The sequence below is a fragment of the Anser anser genome, assembly GCF_964211835.1.
Source record: "Anser anser genome assembly, chromosome: 24".
Lineage (NCBI taxonomy): Eukaryota > Metazoa > Chordata > Aves > Anseriformes > Anatidae > Anser > Anser anser.
Genome location: NC_139745.1, coordinates 4,171,557 through 4,196,556, shown reverse-complemented (window position 1 = coordinate 4,196,556; position 25,000 = coordinate 4,171,557). Strand labels below are relative to the sequence as shown.

The following is a 25,000-nucleotide window of genomic DNA, read 5'->3' as shown; positions in this document are numbered from 1 at the left end:
GCTGTGCGCCATAAAAGAGACCTTTGAGACAGGAGCGAGGACCTGCTCTGCTCCGCACGCCCGGCACGAGGTGCTCCACCTGGCCAGGCTGGGCCTTGCTCTTAGGCAGCAAACCCTAGCAGGAAGGCGGCGAGGGGGAACACACAGCTCTTACCCAGATCTGGGTAACTCCTGCTGATCCATCCCCATGTCCTGACCAGGTAAAGCCTGCAGGAAGATCCTCCTCTGCATCATCTGCAGCAGGGGAAGCTAAAGGCAGAAACCGAGGACGTGGACCTGCTGGGCCAGAGGAATGCCTGCACCGTGAATGTTAACACTAGTTTGTGTTGTTGGGGGTGAAACACCCAGTTGTAAAGCTCTAGTGATAGCAAAGTAGAGTTGCAATCACAGCTCCACACAGTAATTCTTCGGGATGCTTGAAGGAATTGTAGCCATCTACCTGACAGCTGAAGGACACGAGGCTGCTCTGTTCCTGTCCTTGTGTGCTCTGATAGCAGCAGATTACTGTTAGAAATGAGGCTGGTTCCTACTTCTGCTGGAGTTACTGCGCACCTGCTGAGGTGCTTGAGCCCAGCTGTTCACTGCCGCCCACAAACTGGATGTACAACAGTTTCTTGCAGGCTGCTGGCGAGGAATCCTGCTCTGACCTCTGCTCACAAGCGGAATTTTTCGTGCTCCTCCAGTCGGATGTCAGAGGGGAGGTCTGTTGCTGCTCCATCACAGCATAATCCGTTAGTGCTTGGTCACAGCTCTGCTTCCCAGCAGCACATCTCTCTTGCACTGTGCCTCTTGCTGCTTGGCTTCGCCGACTGCATGGCAGAACATCCTCTGACAGCTTTTGGAGCTGCGTCCCCAAGTGGGGGGCCCGAGGGGGCAAGTCCTGCATGCCCATCTAGTGTCCAGGTGGCGGAGGGCTCTTGTTGCCGTATGCTGTCAGCATTGCAGGCGAACTCTTACTCCAGGCTGAGCGCGGATCTTGTTGGAAGCCCAGCGGTGCGATCCTCAGCACAGGACACGACTCCAATTGCAGCCTCTTAAAATGAAAGGTTTTAAAACAAACAAGTGAAATGCTCCTCTTTGAAACAGAGACCCGGTGTGTTTGCACAGCTGTTGCTGTTTTCTCCAAGAATTAGAGAGCTATCGAATGTGGGAAGAGATGGATATCTCAGCAGATCCCTTCTCTGCCCAGTGCCCCTCTTGGTTGCTTCCAGCCGCTTAGCGACGAATGCTCTTGCTGGGCCGGACCCCAAGGCCTGGCCTAACCTGGTGGGAGCAGAACATCTTAGCACTGCCTGGAAATCTGCCTTCCCCTCTCCACCGCAAGGACTAGCTGCAGATACCGCCGCTCTCTTTCAACGTGCAGCTTCTCAGCCCGTCAGTGGTAAAGCGCTCAGTTTAAGCCGGCTGCTCCGTGTTGTCAGTTGAGGTAATCAAGTGGGTTTGTTTTTTAATGTAACGCCTGACAGCTGCCTGCCTCGTTCCTGCCAGAACGTTTGCTCCCCGTCCTTGGCAAGGCCGGGCGATGGTTAACAGCAAGCTTCTGAGCTCTTTAAAAAAATAACAAATAAACGCCTGTTTGAGGAGCAGAGTCTCTGATGAGCTGCAGACTCTAATGAATAATTGAAGAGGGGTCAGTTTACAGGACTTGCACATGAGGAATGCAGCGAAGGCTGCAGAGCTCGCGAGCAGCGCTCTAGCAGCCCTCCTGCACGTCGCGCCCGGCAGAGCTCTGACCGATCACAACTGCTCTGCTTTCTCCTCTTCCATTTCCATCCACCTCAGAGATTAATAGAAACTGCCTCAGATTCTGTATCCGGGAAGCCTCTTTAACTGGAGGGGGAAAAAAAACAAACCTCCTCTTTTATTGTATGCCATACCTGGAGGAAACATGTGTCATCCATCTCCCCGTGAGAGTTCAAAGGGGTGAGTTCTCCTGAGCCTGCAGCAAAGCGAGGGATCCTCCCGCCATCCCCTCCTCAGCCACGTATCTCGGGATGGAGCTGCGGGGGCAGATGGGTGCGCTTTGGAGGGGGCAGAGAGGGCGCTGGAGCAAAGTCAAGTTCTTTGTGGACCCGGGAGGAAGCGTCAGCAAAGCCAGAGCTTTGCCTGCACTTCTCGAGAGGGTTAAGGGGAGCTGTGCGCTCTTCCCTCTGACTGACGGGAAGGTAGAGTGGAATTGGCCACAGGAGATGGGGTGGGGAAGTGCTGTGGTGGTGGCAGCTGCCTCTGTGCCCAGGCAAACAGCAGTGCTGGTGCTGAAGAGGACCCTGAAGGGCTCAAACCCAAGAGCGTGCATTTGGTTTTTGAAAGGGCACAGGGTGGGCCTGGGTCTCTGGAGCATGCCGCCCTGGCCCCGTGTTACTAAACACGGAGCTGCGGGGCTCGCTCCGGGTTTGCTGCAGGGTAACCAGCTTCATCGCTGGCTCAGAGGCAGATCTGGGATTCCTCCCGCACGCGCAGGCAGTCTCCGAAGCTCCTGCAGCTTTACAAGTGTCAGCTTTATTTGGAAGCTGAAGTGTGGTTTTGATACGAGCAGTAAATTCCTTCCATAGCTCCAGGTGAAGCTGCAATAACTTTTTCCCCCCGGCCGCACGGTGCTGCCTGTCAGGCGCCGCCGCGGAGCGGGGAGAGGCTACGGACTGTCCTGCGGAGCTTGCAGCAGTGAGATGGCTCAGGGAGCACGAGCAGCTCCCGCTGGCGCTGTAAGTGTGCGGGGGGCAGGCAGCGTTCACAAGCTCTGCATGCGGACGGCTTTGAGCCCCAGCTCTCCTGTAAGGACTCCAGCCTGGCCCGGAGCCCTTCTGCTTCCCCTTTGCCCTTAGTAAAAGCTGCTCGCTTGTTTGCCTGGCACTGCCTCCGCGGTGAGGAAAGCAGAGGCACTCTCCCAGCTGGCTGGGCTCAGGAGAAACTCCAACTGATCTCATTGCAACGGCGCTCTAAGGCAAAAAGGGTTTACCCAAGTGCAGCATGAAATCTGGGCCCTTCCCTCGCCAGTCACGGAGTGCACACCCGGGAAATATCCCCCTCACCTTCAGGTACAGCAAACAAGGGCATTCGTCCCTCTTTTGTACTTGAAACCTAGACTTCAGCAAAGCTTCTGCCGTGGGTCAAGGAATCCTGGCTCGACTGCGAGCAGAATTGTTTTGTGCTCCCGTAAGCGCTCCGAGATGTGGTGGTATCGATTCCCTCGCTGCGAGGAGAGGTGCATTTAACTGAACTGCTCCGGCTCGGGCTGGCCTGCTTACGGAGGAGGAATACGCAGGCTCTGGTTACAGAAAGGGGGAGGCGATGTCTGTGCACTGTCATCAGGCCACCGGGCAGCACCGCGTGCTAAACCGGACACTGGGCTCGTGTGCCTGTGGCGTCTGGGGGTCCTGCTTCTTCTGGGCTAGCTTGTGTGGGCCGCGCTGGGAGAGGGGAGCCTTGGGTCTCGGCAAGGGCAGGGGGGAAAGAAAGAAAGAAGCTCCTTAAAATAGCAGTTTTTGTATATTTAGGAAACAGGATGAGATAGTCCTACTATTCAAGGTGTCTGTAATTCCTCTACTGTGATATTTGGGAAGGGGAAGGCTGGAAATCTTCATTTTATGCCATCCTGGCCCAGGGACCCGAAGCAGGAGCGTGTCTTGTGGCATGGCCGAGCAGTGGAAGGGTGGTTGCTGGCTGCCACAGTATTTTTTTTCAAGTTAAATGAAAAATGGTGCTTTGCCATGGCAGGCTCTCATCCTGCACGTTCTCACAAGGGTGTTAGTAACACACAACTCGGGGTGTGTTTTGGATGTGGTTTTTATTTTAACACCGGCATAGTTTGAAGCCACCGTCTGAAAGCATGTGAGGCTTTACTTTCAATTTGTCCTTCCTGGGGGGCAGGAGAGGCGTGGGTTCTTTCAGTGTGTACGTACCCAGATCTGGGACACGCCAGGAAAAGGCTCTAGCGAGACCTGAGGCTTTCACATCTTGCGAGGAGAAAACTACCCGCAGCCCGTGTGTTGTGGGAGGAGTATGGAATTCCTGCGTTCCTGCGATAGAGAACAGCTTCCCCAGCCCACGATAACTCCAGGGGCAGCGACCGATCTCAGCCCGCGTTGTGCAAGCAGTGCTGTATTTTCCAATTCGCTTAGAAAGAGCCTTGCCTTTTTGCACTGAAAGCAGCACAACTGCGTCGTGCCGACGGGGAGGATAGTGCTTCAGGGCTGCTTCCTAGGAGTAATATTCTTCATTTAGAAAAACCTGGGCCGTGGTCTTCTGGTTTTACCGCCATCAGCACACAAGTTGATCCGAGTTTGGTGAGAATTAATAGACTTACTGCCTCCCCTCCTTGCCTGCAAGCAGAATCCGCAGGGCTGCAGGAAAGGCTCACAGTATCCTTTGCACTTTCTGTACGGGAACCAGTTTGTCCTTTAGAAGCTGCACAATTAAGTAGTTCCTTATCTCCCAGCAGTTAAAGGTGTTTTCCTCTCTGGTATCTCATTTTGCTGGGTGCAAAGTCCTGCCCCCTGCGAGTGCTCTTCTTGCAGCTGCGGCTTCGTGGCTGGCTGCAGTGGCACTGGGGAGCTATCAGAAAGTCTCCGGGTGTTTTGGGCAGATCTTTTGCCTGAGCTTGTATCTTTACCCCAAACTGTTCCTTGTCAGCTGATCCTGGCCAGCTGTGGCTTGTGCCTGGAAAGGGTGGAGAGAGATTTTATTTGTGTTTTTATTTTTATTTTTTTAAAGACTTGCAGGATCTGGTGCCAGAATGTCTTCCCTTGGAGAGGGCCAGGAGCAGGGAAGAGATCGTGGGGTGCAAGGGGCATCCCGGTGCCTGAGTCTCTCTGCTCTCTGTCTCCCCTCTGTCCCACAAGGGACCTGACCTCTCTGGCATCAAGCAGGTATTTTGGTGCTCCTGGCCAGATGAGTCAGGTAGCAGCAGAGCAGGTCAACAAGGATGTTGTGAAGCAGAAGGGCTTGCCTTGCTGCGAGAGCTCTGCTGTCAGGCCAGCTTCTGTCTCCTTCCTTCAGCCTCAGGCTTTGGTGGAGACAACACCTTATCCCTTTATCAACTCCTAAATTCCCCATCTTAGGGGTGCCAGATGTTCCGACGAAGGCATTTATGAAACGAACCCTTTCTGCTCTTCAGAAATGTGCTTTGGGCTTTGAAGGAGCTCCGAGTGCCACCTGCTGGAGCGTGCCCGGCCGGGGAGCCTGCAGCAGGGCGCCAGGGGTGCCTCCGGGCCCCGCCGCTCGCTCAGCCCCATTTTGGTAGCGACCCAGCCCGTGCTGCACGCGCTGGAACCTGTCACTGCCCTGCCACTGCACTCTGCTGGGAAATCCTGTGCTCCGTTACTGCTGCTCTTCTCTTTGTTGCCAGAGAGCGTTGGTATCTATTTGTAGCCTCCGGGATTTCGCAGCGTTTCCTTCCTGTTACAACGCCATCCACCTCCACGGAAGATGTGGGTCATTTTCTTGCGTACAGGAGAAGTAAGCTTTCTGGTGAAAGAAGGGGCCCTTGAAAAAAAAGACAGGGTGGAACTGCTCTGAACAAACACCAAACAGGGTAAAACTGGACCGTCCTGGTTTGAGTTTTCCCTTTTTAGGGATTTGCTTATAACCCCCATCGGGGGGAGCCGAGATCGCTGCTCGGAATGGCAGCAGAATTGTTCCCAAGGGTGACCGAATTAATTTTCTGCTGAGCGTTTGGCTGCCTCTCGGAATGGAGAGGAGTTACCCCAAGGAGAATGACGGAGCGCTTCTAGGATGCTCTGATGCCTGGCGTGAACAGTTCTGTGGCTTTTGTTCAAAGCCACGTGGAGGGAGTTTCCTGGCGTTATCCGTGCCGTGATGGAGCCGGTCAGTCGCTTCTCCCAGGTGCCGGCAAGAGCTGGTGCACGAAGGCGACAAACGGGGTTTGTAACGCCGGCGTTCCCCGTAAATCACTGCGCAGAGCTCTAGCTGTGTGTTCTGCGTTCCTTTTCTCTTCCTCCCTGCCCCGTTTTTTGTTTTGTTTTCCAGGAGACCAATAAAACAGTCCCCGGAGATGGCGCGGGGTGAGACGTGCCTCTTTCCCGTAGCAGCGCTGTTCTTTCTACGCAATCCCTTCTTGCAAACCTCTAGCCGGAGAGCTCTCTGCCAGGAATCCACCCCCATCGTTATCCACTTATCAGGAAGTTCCAGTTGCCGAAGTCTCCGGTGCTCTTTAACCATGTTTGTAGAAGTGACTTTGTCCAAGCCTTCCATCTTCAAAGCCGCCCTGCGGGTGGGCCCTGCCTTCCCCCACCCCGTGCGCTCGGGCTGCCTCGCGGAGGCTTTTGTCTGTCAAAACAGCCGATACCGTGTTCAGCGTGAGCTTAAAGTGTGCCAGGGCTAGTGAAGCTGCCTCTCTCCCCACAGCTCTGCCTCTTGGATTGCTCCGAGTTTCTCCCTCTTCTTTTAAGCTCTGTCCGTGCTCGTGCCATCCTGGATCTCCCTCCTCTTGCAAAAGCTGCTTTGAGTTCTCTCGTGTCTCAGCAGGGCGTGGGCACAGCTCTTCCCTGCGTCTGCAGGCTCTTTTTATGCACCTTCCAGGAGTGAATTCTTCTGCAGCCTTTCCTGGTCTGAGTATGGGTGGAAGTGGCTGAGGGGCTCAAGCGAGAGGTTCCATCTCTTCTCCGTGACCTTTTGTAGATGAGTGCAAGCACATACTAACTAATGTACCCTGTCTTGTGGAATACAGCGAAAGAGTGGTCAGCCCTCTGCTTTGAGCAGGCAGCCCTGCAGCGATGCTTGGTCGTGTTTTGGATGGTGCTGGAGCAGGAAAGCTGGAGCCCACAAGGTTTCATACCCACAAGGGAGGCCAGATGTGGTGCCGAGGGAGCTGGTACGGCACAGGGAGCGTGGGCAGGAATTAGACCGGTTGGAACATGTGCAAGAGATCAGGACAGATTCTTCTCTTGGGCAGAAAGGTTTTTAAATCTGCTTGAGGTTTCAAATTATTATTATTTTTTTCTTTAATTGCTTGTGTGGTATGCGTAAGCACGAGAGAGGTGGCTTCAGAAATTAATCTTTGAATACAACCGTGATACTGAAATGCCTGCTTGATTAGAAAAAGAGAGACTCTTGAATTCTCCAAGCTGTTTTTTAAATCACTATGATCTCGCAAAATGTTCTGCTTGGCTGGACACTGGTTTTTAACTTCTCTTCTGAACTGGAGGGAGAACTGCCTTGTCAAAACTTGGATTTAATACCGCTGGCTACCACTTTTCAGCTTCAAATCTGCAGCCATCTCTTGGTTGATACAGGTTGTATAAAAGTCTGTTCCCAGGTCTCTTCCAAGATTGGTGTTATTGCGAAATTCTCGGGAAAAGAACTGACTGTCCTTGCCAACAGCGGGGTTCAAACCCAGCCTGTAACGCTCCGTATTTCTGGAGAATCTGCTCTCCTGGCAGGCCAGGAAACAGCTCCCTCCCCTAAACAATCAAGGAGTAGCAGCACCTGCTTACTCTGACTTATTTCTTATTCTCCCCTCCCAGCAAGGGCTGGCAGAGGAGGTGGTTGGGGTGGTGGCTGCGCTGCGGGCAGGGCGTGCGTTCAGCGCAGGTACGCGGTGACATTTCTCAGCCTGGCGGGGCAGCCAGCTCCCAGAAGGTCCAGGAGCAGCCGCGGGCTTCTCGAGAGGGGCGCCGGTGGGAGGGCAGGTTTCCTGTGGGGGCAGTTAGCGTCGCCTGCCTCGCTTTCCTGGAAGTTAGTAGATGGCAAGAAAGCGAGTTAAAATCTGCAGCTGCTGATACGACCATCTTGTTGCTGTGGGCAGCACTTCCTCTCGTGTCAAAATGGCTTCTGCCCTGAGATCTGAGCGTGCTTTTGGCACATCTCCTTCCTCTTGGTCCCTCCTCTGAGCCCATCTCTCTAAACAGGTCCTTGCACCCCCCGTGCCGCCTCCTGGGTCCGCTCAGACGCACGTACCACAAGCCAAAGCCCTTTGCTTGCAAGGGCACAAGGGCTCTGCTCCGGAGGGAGCCGTGCTGCTCAGGGACGGGTGCTCACGTGGGACTTCTCAGGCTGGGGCCAAACCTGGGTGCTCCCAGCAACACCTGGAGGTGACCCACCAAAGGAGCGGAGACAGAAGTAGGTGGTCCTGCTGGTCCTGTGCTTGCAAACGAGAGCAGCCGTCCGTCAGCCCTGCCAAATAAGGGCTGTGCAGGAGGGGAGCAGTGGCTGGTGAGGTTTCTTTGCTTTGTTCCCCTTTTTGAGAACCACCACCTTTAAAAAAAAAAAAAAAAAAGAACAGACGTTCCAGACGGAGCTGCCTTTGCCTCTCTGCTCTCTACAGCAGCAAAAAGCACATTTGCATCCTATGAGAGCTAGCGGGATCCCTTGCTTCCCGCTTATTTCAGGCGCTCTCTAGGGTGGGAGCCCCGGTTACCAGCACTTGCTGCTCGGCGGGGCAGTAATCGCTCCAAAGTGGATTGCACAAAATAACTTGATGCAAAAGTTCAGGAGCACGAAGCTCCCGTGCCCTTGAGGCTGGCACCCTCCTGCAAGCCCCCAGAAACGGGGAGGGGGCTGCGCTGGAGGGGGCTGCGCTGGCTGCAACCCCAGCAGTTGTGCGCTCTGGGCTGCAAGAGCTCAGAGGTCGTCTTCATCCTGCTCCTGCTCGAGACCTTCAGGCCTGGCCTGCAGCTGAAATCTCTGCTGAGACTTCGCTTCGGTCGTTGGGGCACGAGCCCCGTTGCTGAAGCGTGCTGAGGTGGCAGCAGCTGCCCCTCCTCAGGCAGCAGTTCTTCACACCGTCGGCTTCCTGTTTGTGCAGCGCCGATCCTTCTCTCCCCTCTTGCTGTGCCGGTGTTTGCAGAGCTTGGTGGGATGGAACTGGATCCAGGCAGGAGGCAGAGGCAGTCCCCTGGGTATTCGGATTTAAAGCAAGCTAGCACGGGGTCCTGTTGCATGGAGCCGACGTTAGGACTTGCTGGAGCTTAGCCCTACGGGCTTGTCTGCTGACACAGAATTGGATTACAGCATTTTTAAACCACACACTGGGATCCGTTTGGACCTGGCACCGTTGGATATGGGGTGACATCTTTTTTTAGGACCGATGTGCTGATGACCGGAGGTTCACACCGAGCTTACAGTCGGGTCTTGGTGCTTCAGCGCCGGTGTCTGGCCCACTGCTGCTCAGATAGCATCATTGCTTCTCCCAGGACCCGTGGGTATAGAACAGAAAGAATTGGCAAGCCCACTTCTGTCGCCACCTTTATGCTTTTCAAAAAATACGGAGTAAGGCCTGGAAGCAACTTAAATCTGCCCTAAGAGTGTCAAACTCAGCGTGGATGCACAAGGTCACCTGGAAGCGTGACAGCGGAAGGCTCTTGTGTTGGCTCAGCCTGGCTGTTTCTTGCCCTGAGACCCACAGCTTGCCTGCCTGTGCTGCATTTTCCTTGGGTTTATGCTCCTTGTTTTAGATGTACCACCATATAGGCAGCTAGCAGACTGAATATTTGGTGCTGCTCCCTTCTTGTGGGAGCAGAGAGAGCAAAGCGCAGTACTGAGGTTTCTGCTCTTTCAGCAGCCTTTCCTATCGTGGCTGTTAACTGCACCTGAAGTGAAGATGGCTTCTGCTTCCAACCAAGACTGCTTTCTGGTCTCTGGGTTTAGCAGAGGGACTTCAGGATGGGCCTCTTCCTTCTGAAAAGCCTCAGGAATTCAAAGCACTGTTTGGAGGCGAGAGAAGGGGCGGGCGGGCTGAGCAAAGTCCTGGCAAGGCAGAAGGAGGTGAGGATGAAACTGTGCTGCAGCTTCAGCTGTGTTAACATATAAGTCAGAAGACTGATAAGAAGAGAGGCTAGACCACAATCCGAGATACTCGATCGTGCCTTCTCACGTCCACACTGAAGCAGGCCTGCCTTCTGGAGCTGCTTTCATTCCCTGCACGAGTCCTGGCTGCCCAAATGTAAGCTCCAGCTTCTGTGTTTCCCTGCTACGGAATTGTTTTGAGATCCCTTGTGTCTCCTGTCACAGGAGGGAGGGGGCGATCCCCAAGAAACAGGCTGTGCAAGTGGAAAAGAGCCGTTGGGATGCTCCCGTGAAGACACAGCTGCGGCCTGGGAGCAGCTTTCGTGCTGCAGCCCAGGGCAGCACCGCACCGCTTACCAGCTGCAGACGCTGTGAGCCTGCCACGTCCTTCAGCGGGAGCAGGCGCTTCTGAAAGCAGCAACTGTGACTCTTCAGGTACAGAGCGGGCACGGCTAGCGGGATTCTGCAAAACAGCAAGTGACCTCGCGGTGACACTGGTGAGACAGCTGGGTTACTCCAGGAGCCAGCTAGGGCACCTGCTTTGCATAGAAGACATGCAGGTGGTCTCTTGATGGGAACTGCGAGTAAGCACGCGGCTCGCTTCTTTCCTTGCAAACAGAGAGTGGGAGAGAATTAATTCAGAGCCGTGGCACCGAAGCCCTCCTTCCCCTCCGCTCTAGTCCCCATGCCTGCGCTGCCTGACTTGGCCACTTCCAGTTCCTTCCCCCGGCCGTGTCAGGACACCTCTGGATGTCTGAGAGCGCTGCACAGAGCAGTGGCGCAGCGCAGGAGCTGACCCCGAAGCAAGCGGGCTGGATTGTGCAACCCTCTCGTCAGATGTCAGCGTGCAAACCTCGCGTGGGGCCTTGCCGTGGTTTCTGAAAGACCTGATGCAGCAAGATGCAGATGACCAAGCAGAGGCTGTGACATGGGGCAGGGACAAATGGGGGAAACGTGCAGAAAATGGCTCCTCCTGGCCCCTTCCCTGGAGAGGTGCAATCCTGCATTCGAACAGCCGATGTGCAGGGTACGTTTGGGCTGGAAACATCACTTGTGCCCCTGAGGACAGGGGCGGTGTAACTGTGGGGAAGAGCTAAGTGTGCTCAGTTGCTCTTTCTGCGTGCCTGCCTGTGAAACGGGACTACAGGACCAGTCCTCCTGGACAGCCCGCTGAGATTTGCTGATGGAAAGAGCCGTGCCTGAGCACCACCGAAGCCCTCTTGTGTTTTCTTCTGGTCGCTGGTGCTGTGCAGCGATCACCACACAATGCAATTTCCCCATCTGAAACCACAGTTTCCTTTCAGCGAAAACTCCCAAAATACATCCCAGTGACGTAACTACTACTTGGGGTTCTCGTGCTCGGCTGGGTGCTGCAGAGAGCTCTAAGTTCAGAAGGCAGCTTGCAAACTATGGGAGAATAGCAGCCTAAAGCTTTGGAGATGCTGAGGCTCCTCTTCCGCAGCAAGCCAAGGATCCAGGAGGCAAGTGTCGAGCTGGTAAAATATCTGCTCTGCGTGCAGTACGGTGCTGTCTGTTCTGCAGGGCGGAGGGAGAAGTCGGCGAATCGCCCGAGCTTGGAGAGCCAGACCTTGTCCAGTTTTAATTAACAATTTCGCTTTTGGGAAAGGCATTTCCGATGGTAAAGCTGCTTTCTAAGAAGTGTCTTTCCTAGGTGCTGCCAGAATTTGGGAATGTTTTGGGACCAGAGCATGTGTGAAGCAACAGAAATTAAAACAGCTTCTGGTTAGTTGTTGATGAATAGGAAGCGAAATGCCAAAAGCATAATCTGTTTCTAGCTCTTGCAGTTTTTTTCTTGCATTTAGATGTGACTATATCAACCAGCAAAGTGACAAAATGCGAGCAAAAACAAACCTGTCTCTCGGCTTCTGGCTTGTAAAATCCTTCCTCAAAAAAGGGGAAAGTAGGAGAGAGGACTTGTATTTTGAACTTGGTCTTGGAAAGAAACTGTGCGTGTCCCCAGCCCCTGGTGCAGGGTGTCTGAGCCATCTGTGCAGGCAGAACGCGGCGTTGAGAAGTTCAAAAGAAGTTGTCTCCTCCTCTGCCTCCTGCCACTTCCTGGACTCGAACCTGGTCGGCGGGCGTGGGTGTTCTTTTATTTTCCAGGAGTGGCGAACGTAATTTCCCAGCCGTGGAGGGATCTGTGTAAAATGGCCTCCCCTGAGGCCGTGGGCGTCGGAAGATGGCTGATAGCTCACTGGAGCAGCGTCTTGCGCTGGTGGGGTGGACCCGCAGAGATCTGCGCCTTTGGGAGCAAAGCCAGTCCTTCCCCAGGGGCTCAGCGCTCGCTGGTCCCCGCGAGGCGCTGGAGAGCCCGAGCCACGAAGGAGCGGGTTTCCTTGTGGGTGCGTGCCATCCCCAGGGGCACGGTGAGGGTTTTGTGGTCACTTCTGGGCACTAGGGCTCGGGAAGGGCTTCAGCTGTGGCTCTGCCGGCTGCCCAGGACGTTGGCTTCCCACCATGGCCAGGTGGGACAGCCACCTTCTCCCAGACCTCCCAAAAGAGACCTCGGCCACTCCTGCACCACGGTGGAGGAAGGAGGGGAAGAGGTGAACGCAAGGGCCCCCCTCCGATCTGATCGAGCCCTTCCGGAGCTTAAACCCAGTTAATTCTTAACTCTAATCTCGCTGTTTTTGCGGCTCCTCCCTTCCCTCAAGGCTCGCTTTTTCTTCTCTCACTTCTCCGTAGCTCCTGTCCTACTTTCAGACCTGCTGGCAGCCAGTCGCAGTCGCTCTGCCTCGCGCTGCGCCCACCCGGTGACATTCTCGGCGCCGCAGAGCCCTGCCAGCGCCGCAGGCTCCCACGTGTTCGTCGTGCTGACTAACGGCTATGAAAGAAACAACAGAAGTCACAGCTCAAGTCTCTCCTTAGATCCCTTCTGTGCGCAGTCACATGCGTTTTATCTCATCTGCGAGCTGAAGGCATGGACCTCTCAGGGGAAATGTTTCGAGTGTGATTTGATTTTTGGGGTGGTTTTTCTCTTCAAGCTTCGGCTTGTTCTCTCAAAACCAGACACGAGAGCATCTAGCTGCCACAGCTTATCTGCGTGCATTCATAAAAATGTAGCAGGTTAGGGATCTACGCTCTGTCCATCCAAAAACTTCTTCCCCATCCGAGTTTTTGGGAGGAGAAGCGTCCGTTTCCTAGCTGAGCAGCGGTTCTTTCCTAAGCTCCCTTTAAATGTTTCTGCGTTTCACCAGTAGGGTTCACAGAACTGCGTCTGGTCCCCGAGGCAGTGCAAACTAATATTTCTAATACTGCTCAGGGACCTGTCACAGCAGCTGAGCTGGCCCTTCCCTGCCCTCGAGGGATGTGGTGAGTTTTTCTGTTTGAATACGTTCCTCCTGGCTGCTTTAGAAATGCTGAGCGTGCCCTTGAGGAGAAGCCCTCTCCTCGCCACTGGGGTGCCAGACTGCTCTGCTGTGCTGGAAACCTGGGGCGTCGCTACCAGAACAGATGCTTCTGGAGCCCGTCCAGATGTAACAGAGCAAAATCTGATTTAACGTTAATCAACCTGCCAGAAACCCAGTCTCCCTCTTTGGTGGTGGTGCTCTGGTTCTTGGGGAACACGTGTATCCACCTGCCAGCACCACGTCCTTCTCCGCTGCCTGTCGGAGCCTGTCAAAGGCTTTAAGAGCAGCTGGCTCCTCCTGGCTCCTCCTGCCTCCTCCTGCTCTCCTGGACCCACCAACACGGCTCAGGATCGCATCCTGAGGAGGGGTGTGCGTGGTGGGACACAACCGGGGGCTGTACACAGCTCGCCTAGTCTTGCTGAACAAATTCGTTGGGAAAACTTGAGCAGAGAATCACAGTCCCTCTGTGCTGACCCTCGTTTATTGTTCCGCAGGCAAAATCAGACATCACTTGGATAGAGAAAGACCTCGAGGACTCAACAGACAAGGTAAGAGAGCCTGCTGCAGACGCGTGCCTCCAGGAGACTCGTGCGTGCAGTTCGCACTTGGTGCCATGGCAGGTGGTCCCTGCAGCCTCACACGGGCACATGTGCGAGGGCGTAAGCAGCGCTCACAGGGACCTCAGGAAAAAAAAAAACCCTTCCTTGCAGCACGCACCTAGCGACCCGTCTCAGCTAGGTGGAACTGCTAATACAGAAAGCAGCGATTAGTCACTTGCTCACATGACATCCTAGACTTGACTTCATCCTCCTCCTCTTTCCTCCCCACACCGAGCCCCTTTACGTGCTGTCACTTTTGTCTCCTGCAGCTTTCTGATCTTGTCAGCTTGCCGGGGCGGGGGCTCCAGCGGCGTAGTTACATGGGTGTACGGTGCCTTTTCCTGACCGTGTTTTTACGGGCTCCTCTCCCAGTGCTGGGTGGCTGATAGCACGTAAAATTGGTGCGGTCGGAACAAAATTTATCAGATCTTCGAGAAAGCGTACCGGGTTCGCGTGCTGGCTGCCTGCCTGCAGCTCCTGTGTGGCTTCACCGAGCAATGTAGAGCTTCCTTGGAAGTGGGGATGCTCGTCTGCAGACCACACGCTGTGGACGTGATTTCTGCTTTGCTGGGGCTGGGGCTGAGCGCAGTGGGTGTCAGTGAGAGCTGGGTCTCGCGAGGACTCCTGTTCAGCAGCCGTGCCGTGCGGGTTCACACTGTTCTCTGGCACCTACTCAGCCTCCCAGTTGCTTTGGACCTCGTTGTTGAGGTTCCCTTTGTAGAGCTGGGACCAGCTGGCTCCTGGTATGAAATCACTTCGTTATCGGTTATCAAAGAACACGGTGCAGGGTGGAGGAGGGAAGACATTCATAGTCTCTCTGGGTCCAAACCAAGATCCTCTTTTGAAACTCTGCACTCTGGAGGATTTCAGAAATCAATACTGACACGGAGTTATTTCTAATTGCAAAGGTGTGTGGGTGTCATTTTACTCATTTCAAGGGGTTTCTGTCTTATCTGCGCTCTCTAGGGTGTTGCTGCAGAAGACATCTGTCTGTCCTGACCCACTGAAAAGGTCAAAGGGAAACATAGGCTTGGAGGGGGAATGAGGCAAAAAGGATTGGTTAGAAATAAAAAGGGGGAAAAAACAATCTAAATACCTCTCTTCTGTCCTGCCAATAAATCTGAGCAGCAGTGCGTTCAGAAGCTGTCTGCTTCAGAACTGCCTTTAAAAATAAAATACCTTGTGTGGAATTGCCCAGGGCGGCTCTTAGCTAACTCCACCATCCCCAGCAAGGACTCACATCCAGCACAGAGCTAGCGAAGGACTAGATGTAACCCCGGGGGTGGCAGAGGATTTGCCCGTGGGATCGGTGCACACCGAATCCCACTGTGAGTGACCCGTCACCCCCGAGCAAGTGTGAGAGCAGAGGTGTGCAGCTTTCCTAAGTGCTGTCACACTTCTGTGTGGGGTTTCTTCAGTTTTCCTTTTAAGAGAGTAAGAGGTTCCCAGAATACTCCCCTGCTGTGGAAATACCCCCGAAGTGTGAGCCTGACGTGAGATTTGTGCGGTACTAGATGGAAGTCAGGCTTCAACCGAGCAGACCACGCACATTTTCTGTGTTGTTTGAGCAGAGAAGCCAAACATGAACAAGGAGCCGTAAGAACTATTTTTCTTAAAACCAAAACTAAAAAAAAAAAAAAAAAAAAAAGTCCCAACCACAAGCCCTGTTGCTGGGGAGTGGGAGCGTGAACCTGCCTCGTGGTGCGACCGAGTCGCTCGTCTCCACTGCGCATCTGCCAGCTGGGCTTTAACCACCTGCATCTCCTCCATCCGGCAACCTCAAGCGTGCGGCGCCGCGGGGGCCGCCCTGTCCCCGGGAGCCGGCCGGCAGCAGGGCTGGGCGATGTTGAGCGGGATGGGAGAATGGAGAGGGACCCTAAGCTTCCTCGCATCTGCGCCTTCCTCAAGCTGTGGCTGCACAGGAAACACCGAGCAAAGCCCTGCAGCCTGCAGCTGCCTGCCCCCAGCCAGCTCTCCAGCCCGGTCAGTATTGCCAGCCGCTCGCTCAGGGGACTGCTTTGCTTCATTTTGGGTCGCTCGTTGCTCGGCCGAGGCTTCGGATGAATTTTCGGAGCAGCCTGGTTTGCTTTTCTTTTTCTCCTCGTGGAATAGTTTGTTTAGTGGTGCTGTTCAGCAAGCTTTTAAGCCGGTGGTGAGAAACTTGGTGCAAGCGCAGGCTGTTAGTGCTACAGGTCGGTGGCACGCAGGTGCTTTTGTGCTGAAGACTTGTTCTCGTACGCAGCTAAACAAGCTGCTGGAGCTGGTCTCCAGAGCTGCAACCATTGAATTGCACGTTAGTGGATGAGTCCCTGGGGGGAAGCCTCCCTTGTGTCAGCAAGATGCCAAATTGCGTCTTAAAGATTTTCTCAGAAAGCTATCCACAACGTCTCCACAGCTGCCACTTTTGGTCGAGTTGGCGTGTACGCATGTTTGCTGGCGGGGTCTGGCTGGCAGGCTGCGTATGCAAATCTCTGCCCGCCGGGAGATGCAGCTCGGGCTGCTGAAACCACTTGCAGCCAAACACAGCGGGTCTTGCCGTGGGCCGAGGCAAAGAGTTCCTGCGGCTGTGGTCCTAGAACGGGTCCAAACGTCTTGGAGGTGGACGCGAGTGTTCATTTTAAGTGTTCCTCTCTGCATAGGTGCACGAGGCTGCAGGGTGAAATATGCTCAGTTACACAGGTGCTGTTGCTGCGTAGACTTGGCTTCTTTCTAATGTCTTTGTGAAGATGGCAGGAGGGGAGGGAAGAAGCCCCGGTAGCCTGCAGACAGCCCTGTCTTGACACAGCTGCCCCTCAGGGTGTTTAGGGTACCGGCTGCTCCTTTTACTGTGTCTGATGGCTTGTGCGACTCTGCTTCTGCACCTGAATGCTCTGACCACGAGGCAGGTGGGGTGGTCAGAGCCCCTCGCGTGGGCTCACAGGAGCGTTCCTACAGCTCCCAGCTGGTCCCATCCCCGGGTCCCCCAGTGAGGGACAACGTGGAAGGACCACAGGAGGAGTGAGAGCCTGTGGGGTCCTCTGGGCTAACTCTGCTGGCTGGAAATGGGAAGCTGTTTGTAACCAACAGCTGCCTGCCTCGGGCTAAGCCTCCAAATGAAACCAGAAGTGCAAAGCGGCTGGTTTAAGCTGAGAGATTGTATGGAATGTGAGAACTTGGTGGTACGGGGGTTTTAAGGTCTTGACTGCGGTCGCTGAGGTGATGGTAAGAGCAAAAGGCAAGATAACATGGGGGGAGCTTCTGTCTGGCCACCCTCATACCTGTATCATACACCCGTGTCGTGCTGAGGGCGTGAGTTTCTCTGCCAGATCCTCGTGTCTGAACGGTGCGGGATCCCGAGAAAGCAAAGCTACCAACAAACGTGGACCAAAGCTACTTCCTAATCTAGACAAAAGGCAAACATGAGAGTGGGAAAGGAAGGGTGCGCGGTGCCGTACTGCAGGTAGGCGACCACATCCGTGTGCTCGGCGCGGCCGCCCTCCCCAGGAGGTGTGCGAGGGTGGGCAGTGGGCTGGGGTTCGGCGTGTGCCGGAGGCGGAGGCTGAAGCTTGGTTCCTGTTGTTTTTAAAAGCTGCTTTAATGAGGCGCCTTCCAGAGCAAGTCTCTGAATAGTTTTAGAAAAGGAAGTCTGAATTTCCCCCCACACACACTTGGCAAGAGGAAAATCTAAATAATAATCCCAGCTTTGTGGTGCTCTGTGATGGCCACACCTGCCCTAGGGTCGGAGATAACCAAGTTTCGTGCCCTTTGGAACATAATTGCTGGCCTTCGGGTCCAAATAGCAACCAGACCATGGCTAACACTGGATAACGTGGGGCTGAAGTGCTAAGAAACCTGGACTCGCCCTTACAAGCCGTGTGGCCACAAGGGGTTTCTGGCCTGAGTAAGATTCAAGTCTGTAGCAGTGGGAAGTTGGCTCCAGCTCTCCCCATGGACCGTACGAGAGGTGCTGGAACAGGTCTGGGGCATAGGAAACCTAGGTGTAGGCCCACTGGCTAGGTGTGATCCGTGAGAAGTAGAAGAAAAGGCACAGCTGCAAGGCTGGAGGCGTGAAAGGTCTCCTTCTGCTTGGAGATGGAAATAGGAAGCGGCACGAGGTGCCTGGGCTTTATGCACCAGGGGGATGGACAAGTTTAGCTGGGGAAAGGAGGTGTTTCTGCATCACCTCGCTGTCCGTGGCTGCTCTCATACACTGCTCAGACCACTCGGGTCTAGCTTTGTTGGTAAGTTTATCCTGGGTACTGCTGGTTAGATCTCTTTTCCATTTTTTTTCTTTTTTTCTTTCTTTTTTTGAATAAAAGAATGTGTTTTAAACAAAACATGTGCCAGAGACCTTGGCTTCCCCTCAATCTTCTTGAAGGCTTGAGTCTGTTAAAAAGCATCATCTGTATGTGCTGAAGATGCACTAAGACTTATGTTGCAGAGTTGCTCAGATTGCTGAGCAGATGGGCTCCAACATGTCTGATTTTTGCCAGCCCTGGCCGTGTTTTGACAACAGTGCTGTATTTTTGTGTTGTGGGATTTTTAGTGGCATAAACACTCCTGTTTTTGCCACCAGTGCCTTAAAAAGGAAGGTGCTTTTAAGCACTCTTCTGAAATGCAGTTCAAAGAAATGAAAGGACAAGGGAGCGTAGGGTTTGGGGAGAGTGTGGGATATTTAACAAGGCTGCCTAGTGGAAGCCTACCGGTGACTGATCTGTTCCAGATGTTGAAGCCAGGAGATACCTGTGACAAGCACCAGCTTTTCTGGTTCTCTCAGATGTGGTTCCTGTGAGTCTGCAGCTACAGTCCCTGTTCCTTACTTCGATAAGGCTTTTTCCCCCCTTGTTCAGGAGTATATTCCAAATCAACTGTCCCCTCTTTTTCAGGGTGAAGGCGTTGTGAAGGAAATCAACATCACACACCATGTGAAGGAGGGCTCCGAGAAAGCCGACCCTTCACAGTTCGAGCTTCTGAAGGTTCTGGGCCAGGGCTCTTTTGGCAAGGTGAGTTCAGTTCTTCCTGTGTGTCATGCCAGATAAGTGATCTTCAGAGAGATGACAAAAGGGACTGTCCCCAGCGTAACCACCTTCCTGATTCTCACCGGATCGTGGCTGGTGAGAATCTGACTGATAAGCCCACTTAGCAAATGGCTGCTTCTAATTTGGAAGGCAGCTGTAGAGACGCCTTCTCGTAAAGGCCAGGCTGTATGTCCAGAGCCTCCCTGTAAGTCTTTTTTCAGACGATCCGGAGGAAAGAAGTAGTATCCTGCTTGTGAACGCAGGTGTTGCACAAGGCAGAGGGATGCCTGCGGCCCTCTAGCAGGCTGCCAGACTGCTTGGTCGAACTGAGGACCTGGAGGTCTGGGGCTTGCCCCTCTCTTCTCAGAAACAATGCTGTGAACCAGGGCTGGTTTTGGCCCCTGTTTACAGTCCAGTTTCCCTTCTGTGAAGGGTGAAGGAAGTAGCCTGTAACTCTTATCTATTTCAAAGTGCAAACAGTCCAGGTCTTTTGCAAGATTATCTGCTCCCACATTAAGTCTTCAGCTTCTTGTCAGTTCCCATCACCAACAGTGAGGGCTCATACGGGGGTGGGCGCTGTCACCTGTGCAGCTGCAGCACTGGGCTTTACTGCAAAGAATAGCAGAGGCTTTTTGAAGCTGCCTAAAACCAGGCAGTACGGCACATCAGGGAAGGGAGGGAGGTAAAAATCCAGCAAGGATTTCTGAACAAAGAGTTGCTCTTGCTGTCAAACTGGCATGTCACCAGGAGGCTTTGTGTTATGTCAAAACATCACGGTGAGTCTCCCGGGATGTCGGACACTGAGTGGCAGGGGCTGAGAGTAGGTATGGTGACTCCTGTTCTGTAGTGATTGCTTCAAGCTAAGAACACGAGGCTGCTCAGGTCTCTTAGTCACAGCTCCCAGGCATCAGTCACAGCCCCACAGCTGCTGCAGGAAGGAGCAAGAGGTGTGGAAGCCTGGTGGAGGAAAGTGCAGTATAAAAGCACGAGTGCTGTAATGGCTGGAGATAGGGTGTGAGGCATCCACACACAGCACTTTCCTGAAAACCTCATGGGGTTTCACATGGCGAGCTTGAGGTACAGCTTCCCAGACCTGTGGCCATCTGCTTCTTAGGGTTGCTGTGGGGTTTGCCACTCTGGGAGGCATCCAGCTCCTCGTGCTAATGTTTAGTGCTTAGCTCACGTGTTCTTCTTCTGCCTCAGGTTTTCTTGGTGAGAAAAATAACACCGCCAGACAGCAACCATCTCTATGCCATGAAAGTGCTCAAGAAGGCAACGTTGAAAGGTAGGAGAGTCTTACTGTGATGCTCTTTTTCTCCAAGTCCTAAAGAGCGCTGGCAAGTTGCACTGGGAAAATGTCACAGCAGTCACTGCTGGCCCTGGGGTGATGCGGGTGAAAGAGAAGTATATTTACCTCAGCCAGAGGTAAAGATACCTCTTCTTTCTGTCTCCAAGAGACCACTGTTGCAGTGCTGGAGGTAGAAAAAATCTGCATCAAACTGCCTGATCTATTTAGGACTAGGGGCAAGGCTGGTACCGGGGTAGTGTGTGCCTCTTTCAGTGCCTGAGCTGTTCCTCTCCTTTCCCACAGTGCGTGATCGTGTAAGGACAAAGATTGAAAGGGATATCCTGGCTGATGTAAACCATCCCTTTGTGGTGAAACTCCACTACGGTGAGTGCGAAGCCAGCTGGGACTCTGGGAGAGGGTACCCAGCTGTGCTTCCTAGCCGAGGGCTGCAGCCCTGAGCAGACACTGACTGCTGTTAAACACAATAAAGACACTGCTCCAGGTGTGCCTGCTGTGGGCAGGCAGAGGAGCGTGAGGCATCCAGCAGCAGGCTGGTTGGAGGCTGCTGGGAGATTCTCGTGGTCCCTAACAGGTTTCAGATGCTGAAATGGTGAAGAGGCCTTTATCAGTCTGTATCCCTCAGTGGCTGTGCTGCTCCGGAGCCTTCACAGTCCCCTTAAAGCAAATCTGTGTCTGGAAAGGCCTTTGGTCTCCGGCCCATTCTAGCTGTTGAATGGGGAACAGGGCATTGGCCAGGAGAAGAGGTTTAAACATCAAACCCTTGGGATTAAAACATTAATTCAGGAGAAATTGAGAAAGCAGAGTCAACCGGTCAAGCTAGAGTATGGCAGGATTAATGCTCTGACTCTGAGGAAATTGAAGACGCCTTCTTTCCCTATAAAATGACCAATGTATCTCTCAGTAGGGCACCCCTGGTGGCAAGGGAGTAAATCCTACATAAAATGACACTTTTCTGCAGTGCCAGAGTCTTCCTGGTGAGCTTCCCTTAAAACATCATGGGCAGGCTATCTCATTTACCCCAAATAATTAGCCCTACCTGTGTGTAACCTACGAACAACGGAGGGCATCTGCACAGCTGAAGCCACTGGGGTTTAAGTGATTACTGTAACACCACTGAGCTTTCTCTGAGCAGAGGGGTCTGATTCCTGCTCTGGCTTGTGTTTCAGCATTCCAGACAGAGGGGAAGCTGTATCTCATCTTGGATTTCCTCAGAGGAGGTGACCTTTTCACTCGGCTTTCCAAAGAGGTGGGTATATTCTGGCATCGTGGTGGGTTCTTGAGGCTCTCAGTTCACGTGTGCTTAATTACCTGGAGAAGCGATTGACTCTTGCAAAGTCTTTGAGGGGGGTAAAAAACCTCCAGCCTGCTGCTAGCCCACAGCTGGCAGGAGGAGAGGATGTCTCAGGAACCCTGTCCTCTGGCAGAAAAGCACCAGCACAGAGGCAGCTCTCACCTCCTCAGCGGCTTCTGCCGAGCATCACATTAAGAACGAAACCAAGCACGTGCTGCGTTCTGCTGTGGTGTTGTCTAGATGTGTTTTTTCGCTGGGACAGGGTGAGGACATGAAACGGGAGGGGCAGCAAGTTGTGCCAGATGAAGCCAACTGGGAACATAACCTGGTTAATGTAAACATTGAGGTTTTGGTTTTTTTTTTAACTGTCTGCTACCTAGCAACCTTGTTTGTTTGAGTATTGATGCTCAATTGATGCTGTAGGGTGGAGGGCAAATCCTGTGAAACTTTGGTCTGAAAAGGCACAAGGGAGAAATGTGGGTATGAAAGCAGCTGCATGGGTGCAGCTGAAGTGGTCCTGCTGCCAGGGTTGTAACCCCTGTGCCTGTCTGCTTCCTCTCCCCTACCACAGGTCATGTTCACAGAGGAGGACGTGAAGTTCTACCTAGCAGAGCTGGCTCTGGGACTCGACCATTTGCACAGCCTGGGAATCATATACAGAGATCTCAAACCGGAAAAGTACGTGTGGCACAGCCGAGCCAGGGATCCGAGTTCAGTCCCAAGCCTGTAGTCAGAACACAGCCTTGTTCCGCACAGCCAAAGCTGACTGATGCCCCCAGGCCAACCAGATGGAAGGCAGCAGAGCAGATCGACAAGGCTCTTGCTCCTCACTTCAGCAGTTACGGCCAGGAGCACTGTGGAGGCAGCATGTGCGCACCACATGTCTGAGCATTAATCCTGAGCCAGCTCTGGGCTCCAGCTTAAGCAATTGAGAGCCTTTGGAAGAAAAAGGCACCACACGGGGCCTCTGAAGAGGTGCAGAGCAGCTGCATGACTCGGTTGTTCTTACCTGGGATATGTGGGGGATCAAAGGTGCTGCAACCTGCTGGTTCATTTGTTCAATGGGAAGCTGAGCGTGTAGAGAGAAGGGAGCTGCTTTCTCCTGCTTATGCTTTGGTAATGGAGTTTGAAGCACTGGGGTTGGAAAGAACAGATAATTTTCTTCTCTGGAGTTCTAGGGACATCTCTGATCAGCCTCCAAGGCATGTGCTGGTTCTAACCAGCCTTTTTGCAGATAATAATGTTCTTTTTTTTCTTCATCCATGCTGCAGCATCCTCCTGGATGAAGAAGGACACATCAAACTCACAGGTAAGGCACTCCACAAAAACACTGTGCTCCAGCAAGCCTGGTTCTTGATATGGAGCTTTTCTTCAACTTCTCCACTCTGTCAGAGCAGGTGGGCACATGCTAATGGTTTTTCTCATACGTAGATTTTGGCTTGAGTAAGGAGGCAATTGACCACGAGAAGAAAGCCTATTCCTTCTGTGGGACGGTGGAATATATGGCACCAGAAGTTGTGAACCGTCAGGGCCACTCCCACAGCGCTGACTGGTGGTCCTACGGGGTGTTAATGGTACGTACCAAACCATGCCTTCGGAAACCTGGCTTCTCAGCAGTTGCTCAAGTGGGAGCTCTGAAATCCCCTTGCGTGATTCTGCACGTCTAAGAGATGTGCTGACCTGGGGATGTTCCCAGCGCTCCCTGGAAGGACGCTGTAACAGGCTGCTCAGGCAGTGTGGGCTTGCAGCCAGGCGTGCCTGTTTCTCAGGGGAGGCAGAGCTCCTGTGGCTGTCCCGGTGCTGGGCTGTGCAGCGTGGGCATCCTTGTGGGCATCCGTGTCAGCCCCGGCGCTGGGCTGGTGGTTGCTGTGCGGATCTGGTGCCACCATCTGGCAGTTGCTGAATCCAAGGGCTCTTAGGAGCAGGCGCTGGCTTGAACACATCCCTGCTACAGACTGATACCAGGCTCCCTTCTGAGAATACGATGTCTGCTATCTTACTTCAGAGCTAGGCTTTTGATCGCTTGCAAGGCTTTTTCTAGCTTTGGAGAATTCCCAGCTGAAGGTGTAACGAGATCTGTGCAGCCCTCAGACTTGCTCATACATGTGACCGCCCCTTGTTCTCTTTCTCTCCCAGTTTGAAATGCTCACTGGCTCACTGCCGTTCCAGGGGAAAGATCGTAAGGAGACAATGACCCTCATCCTCAAGTAAGAGGAGTTTCTCTTCCGTGTGTGTATAAAGAGGGCAAGCTTGCTGCTCTTTCTCTGAGCGTGTTGCAATTTGGGGCTTCTCACAACTTAATGGCATTACTTGGCGAGTGGTTTGGTATCAACAGTTAGTTTGAAGGGTGCAGTATAAAATGCCAAACAGATTGTTGCACTTTCAGGGGTGGAGGTACTGCAGTTGGCTTGTGGGTTGACTTCTTTAAACCTGCAACTGATTGCATAACTTCCTCTCTAGAGCAAAGCTGGGCATGCCTCAGTTCCTGAGCTCTGAAGCACAGAGCCTCCTGCGAGCCCTTTTCAAAAGGAATCCAGCCAACAGATTAGGTAAGACATTTTTTGTTTCTGAATACACCTGATGCTGTATCTGGGCCTCTCACGTCCTAGTGGGTCAGCAGCGTGTTTGCACTTGTGCTGGGTTAATGGGCTTGGTTCATTACAGCCAGGTTCCCCGTAATGCCTGGTTGTGTTGCATACATGCTAATAGCCTTCACTTTGTTGGTGGTCCTGATTAAACGTTACACGCTCCGCGGGTGCTTCTTTCAGGTTCTGGTCCAGATGGGGCAGAAGAGATAAAGCGCCATCCTTTCTACTCCACTATTGACTGGAACGTGAGTATCAGGAATTCAGCAGCAAACTTCCACACCGTGCAGCGCCAGTGCTGCGGTTCTCTTGACCGGAGTAATTGCAGTTGTGCTGCTCGCAGACTCACCAGCCATGGCAGCGCTACCAATCCACGTTCCCATCTATTCTAATTATCCTTCCTGAAACTAAAATGCTGTTTGTTACACGAGTAACCGTCTCATACTCGAGTTGCCAATGATCTCACCCTGGTTTGAATTTCCTGATCTCTCAGAAGTAAGGTGCAGCTTACAGCTGGGGTTTGGCACAACAGGAGTTGCCTTGCACAGAGTAGGAAGGACTCAGGGAAATGTTTCTGGCAAGGCGATGCGTTGTTCTGTACAGAGAAACAGGGCAATAACTGAACCTGCATTTCCCAATTGCTTCTGGCCAACTCCCCGCTTTACCACATAGTTTTATTTCTTCCCTGTTTTCCCTTACATTCAGAAGTGATTTTGAAGAGCAGTCTTTTAATGCTTTCAAGGCACCCAGCATGCTGCTAGGATGAACCGCCAGCAACGCTGTCAAGCTTATTTCAAATTTTTGCTAGAAGAAGCAATTAAAAAAGGATACTTGTGGAGGTGCTGGGATATGAATGTCCTCCTGGGGCATTTCCTCTGGCTGTCCCCAGAGACACACGTGACAGCAAAGTGTTAATGGGAGTTAGGAAGCAGTAGAAGGGCCTGGTGGAGTAAATACTTCATGGATACTGCTTTTGGAGTAGGGCCAAGTTGCACATAGAACACTTTTTTTTTTTTTCCTTGAATGCTGTATTGTTGGTGGTAGAAATTCATAATATTTCTCCACAAACTGACTCAAAAGTACCCAACTGGCAAAGAAGTCATCCCC

At 53.1% G+C, this 25,000-nt stretch overlaps 1 protein-coding gene across 6 annotated transcripts in view; it reads left to right on the top strand.

Moving 5' to 3' along the window:
- The window catches only part of RPS6KA1 (ribosomal protein S6 kinase A1), a 41,159-nt gene that overhangs the window by 10,549 nt on the left and 5,610 nt on the right, over positions 1-25,000 (top strand). For 2 of the 6 annotated variants that reach the window (XM_083810518.1, XM_083810517.1), the window contains 11 exons: positions 13,607-13,660; positions 18,577-18,693; positions 19,912-19,993; positions 20,300-20,380; positions 21,184-21,263; positions 21,880-21,986; positions 22,580-22,617; positions 22,740-22,882; positions 23,445-23,515; positions 23,769-23,857; positions 24,077-24,141. In XM_083810518.1, coding sequence (XP_083666644.1) covers positions 13,607-13,660; positions 18,577-18,693; positions 19,912-19,993; positions 20,300-20,380; positions 21,184-21,263; positions 21,880-21,986; positions 22,580-22,617; positions 22,740-22,882; positions 23,445-23,515; positions 23,769-23,857; positions 24,077-24,141 — 927 coding nt within the window. Of the gene's footprint in view, positions 1-10,208; positions 11,223-13,606; positions 13,661-15,447; positions 15,695-18,576; positions 18,694-19,911; positions 19,994-20,299; positions 20,381-21,183; positions 21,264-21,879; positions 21,987-22,579; positions 22,618-22,739; positions 22,883-23,444; positions 23,516-23,768; positions 23,858-24,076; positions 24,142-25,000 lie in introns of those variants that run through there. The other 4 variants (XM_083810521.1, XM_083810519.1, XM_083810520.1 and 1 more) reach the window with 3 other exon arrangements.